Source organism: Triticum aestivum, chromosome 2A (assembly GCF_018294505.1).
Source record: "Triticum aestivum cultivar Chinese Spring chromosome 2A, IWGSC CS RefSeq v2.1, whole genome shotgun sequence".
NCBI lineage: Eukaryota > Viridiplantae > Streptophyta > Magnoliopsida > Poales > Poaceae > Triticum > Triticum aestivum.
In genome coordinates, this window is record NC_057797.1 from 541375076 (window position 1) to 541377219 (window position 2144).

General features: G+C 50.2%; 1 protein-coding gene across 1 annotated transcript; it reads right to left on the reverse strand.

Annotated features, from left to right (window-relative positions):
- Positions 1–377: 377 nt before the first annotated feature.
- On the reverse strand, positions 378–1779 carry LOC123189320 (uncharacterized). Its single transcript, XM_044601714.1, has 2 exons — positions 979–1779; positions 378–896 (listed from the first exon to the last, which is right to left on the reverse strand). Exons 1-2 carry the CDS (start codon positions 1185–1187, stop codon positions 692–694), a joined length of 414 nt encoding a protein of 137 aa, XP_044457649.1. The 5' UTR covers positions 1188–1779; the 3' UTR covers positions 378–691.
- Positions 1780–2144: the final 365 nt, after the last annotated feature.

Genomic DNA, 2144 nt, shown 5'->3' on the forward strand with positions numbered 1-2144 from the left:
CGCCTTGATCCTCTGGATGACTCTGGTCTCGTTCTCCTGGCTTAAGTAGTCGATCCCTCCATCTGAACAGAGTTGGCCCATTCCGGCCCATGATAGCAGGAGTTGGCGCGGCCCAGGCGCCAGGGGCGTGTGCTGGTACTGGTGGCTGGGTCGTCCTGGGTGTGGACGCTGGTTGGTGGCCCCAGTACATCAGGGAGGCTGACACAGGTGAAGAGTTAGACAACGGTTTTCCCTTGATCTACATGCAATGCATTTCTCTTCAGAAACAAAATTTCCAGCTCCTTGGCCATTAGCTTGTGAAATTAGACACGAGCTTTACTAATTGAATTGGCATGGTATGTATCAATTCTAATTGTTTTGCATATTGGAAGGATATAGATGGTAAAAAGCCTTTTTATGTTAAATCACAGTTATTATGTAAAGAACGCACTGAAGTTTCAGCGACATGTCTATGTGCCCCAGTTACAACGCACGGGCAATTAGTACTTACTAGTAAGAAACAAAATACGGACGATACACGGTTTGCTTCCAGAGCCCGGGACAAACACAATCCTAGCCTGGCGTTTTTATTTCACCACAAGAGAAGAGATCCACTCGAGCACAACACAATCCGGCTACAAATACCTCAGTCTAGTGCTAGCAACGGCAGCAGGCAGCACAGCGGCCGGCCGTGCAGCGCTGTAGGTGCAGGCTACTCGAACTTGTAGTGCTTGTCGACGGCCTCGGCGACGTCCCAGGTGCAGCTCATGCCCTTGGGGAACACCACCAGGTCCCCCGCCGCGATCTCCACGAACCCCTCCTCGCCGTCCGGGTACACCTTCACCTTCCCCTGCAGCAGGTAGCACGTCTCCTTGGCCGAGTAGGTCCACGGGAACTTGCTCTTCTCGCACCCCCACCTGCACGCAGGCGCCATCGCATCACCATCGATGCCCCGACAAGAAAGAAAGATCTAAGCGGAAGAGATCGGGCGGGGCTTACTTGGGCCACTGGCGGACGCCGAGCTCGGAGAGGCGGGACTCGGCCGGGTTGCGCTCCACCCTGACGCCGAGCTTCTCCGTCGCCGTCGCCATCGCCTCCGCCGACGCCCTCACCCTCGCCGCCACGAATCGTCCCCTGGGTGCTGGGGAAGGAGGGGCGTATCTGAGGCTGCTGAGGCGGATTGGGGTTCCCACCATTGGGCTCGCCATTCCTTTGAAGCAGAGCACGGGTGACGCTGATGGGTTTGCAGGAGTCCTCTGGGCCGGTGTAGTCTGTAGTGAGTGCAGATTAGGCGGCGAAGGGAAGGTTCTCGATTCTATTGCCGATCAGTGGCCCAGGTTTTTCTCTGCTGATAGAAAAATCAGGCCCACTCGTCTCTTATCTTCGCTACTCGGCGGCGCGTCCTCCTGCAAAAAAAAGAAGAGAGAGAGAGTTAGGCCCCGATCGGAAACGGACCACTCCCTCCGCTCCGCTCCGCTCGATGCTGGAAACGAGGAGCGACAGAATAGCTGCTCCTCAAAAATGAACCATCTTTTTTTTTGTTGATTCAGCTCCACGGAGTCGGGAGCTGGAGTGTTGCCGAACGGGGCTTTAATGAAGGATTTTGAGGAGTGCTGGTATATTCTACCCATGGCAGGTATTCCTCAAAAAGGAAAAAATGAAAGCAGGCAGAGTAATGTGGAAACTCATAATTTAGCAAGACATGCTTTCTATTTAGATTTTGGCCATCATGTTTAGCTTGGAGTGCCTCATGATCATGTAACTATACCCCTAAAGATTTTTGAGAGTCAATATATAAACGTTGCATGACTCCAAAAATAAAAGGCTAATTTCATTATTTATGACTTTCACGTTTGTAACAAGTTTTACCCTATTCAAGGAAAATTCCTCCATGTTATTCATTTGGGGGGGGGGGGGGGGGGGGCATGTTATTCAATTTAACTAAACTGATACCTTTTTTTACCTCCTTTTTTTTGCTGTTTTGGAAAGTTAAACCTTCATGCTTATGTGGCGTGCTATGTAGATAATTTTGTTTGCCATGTCAGTTTTCCATTTGGTTCAGTTTTACTAACGATCTCTAATGAAGTTTAGAAAAGATAAATTACTAGGATTAGAGAGTGAATCATGTCAACTACTCACTCCGTCCAAAAATACTTGTCATACAA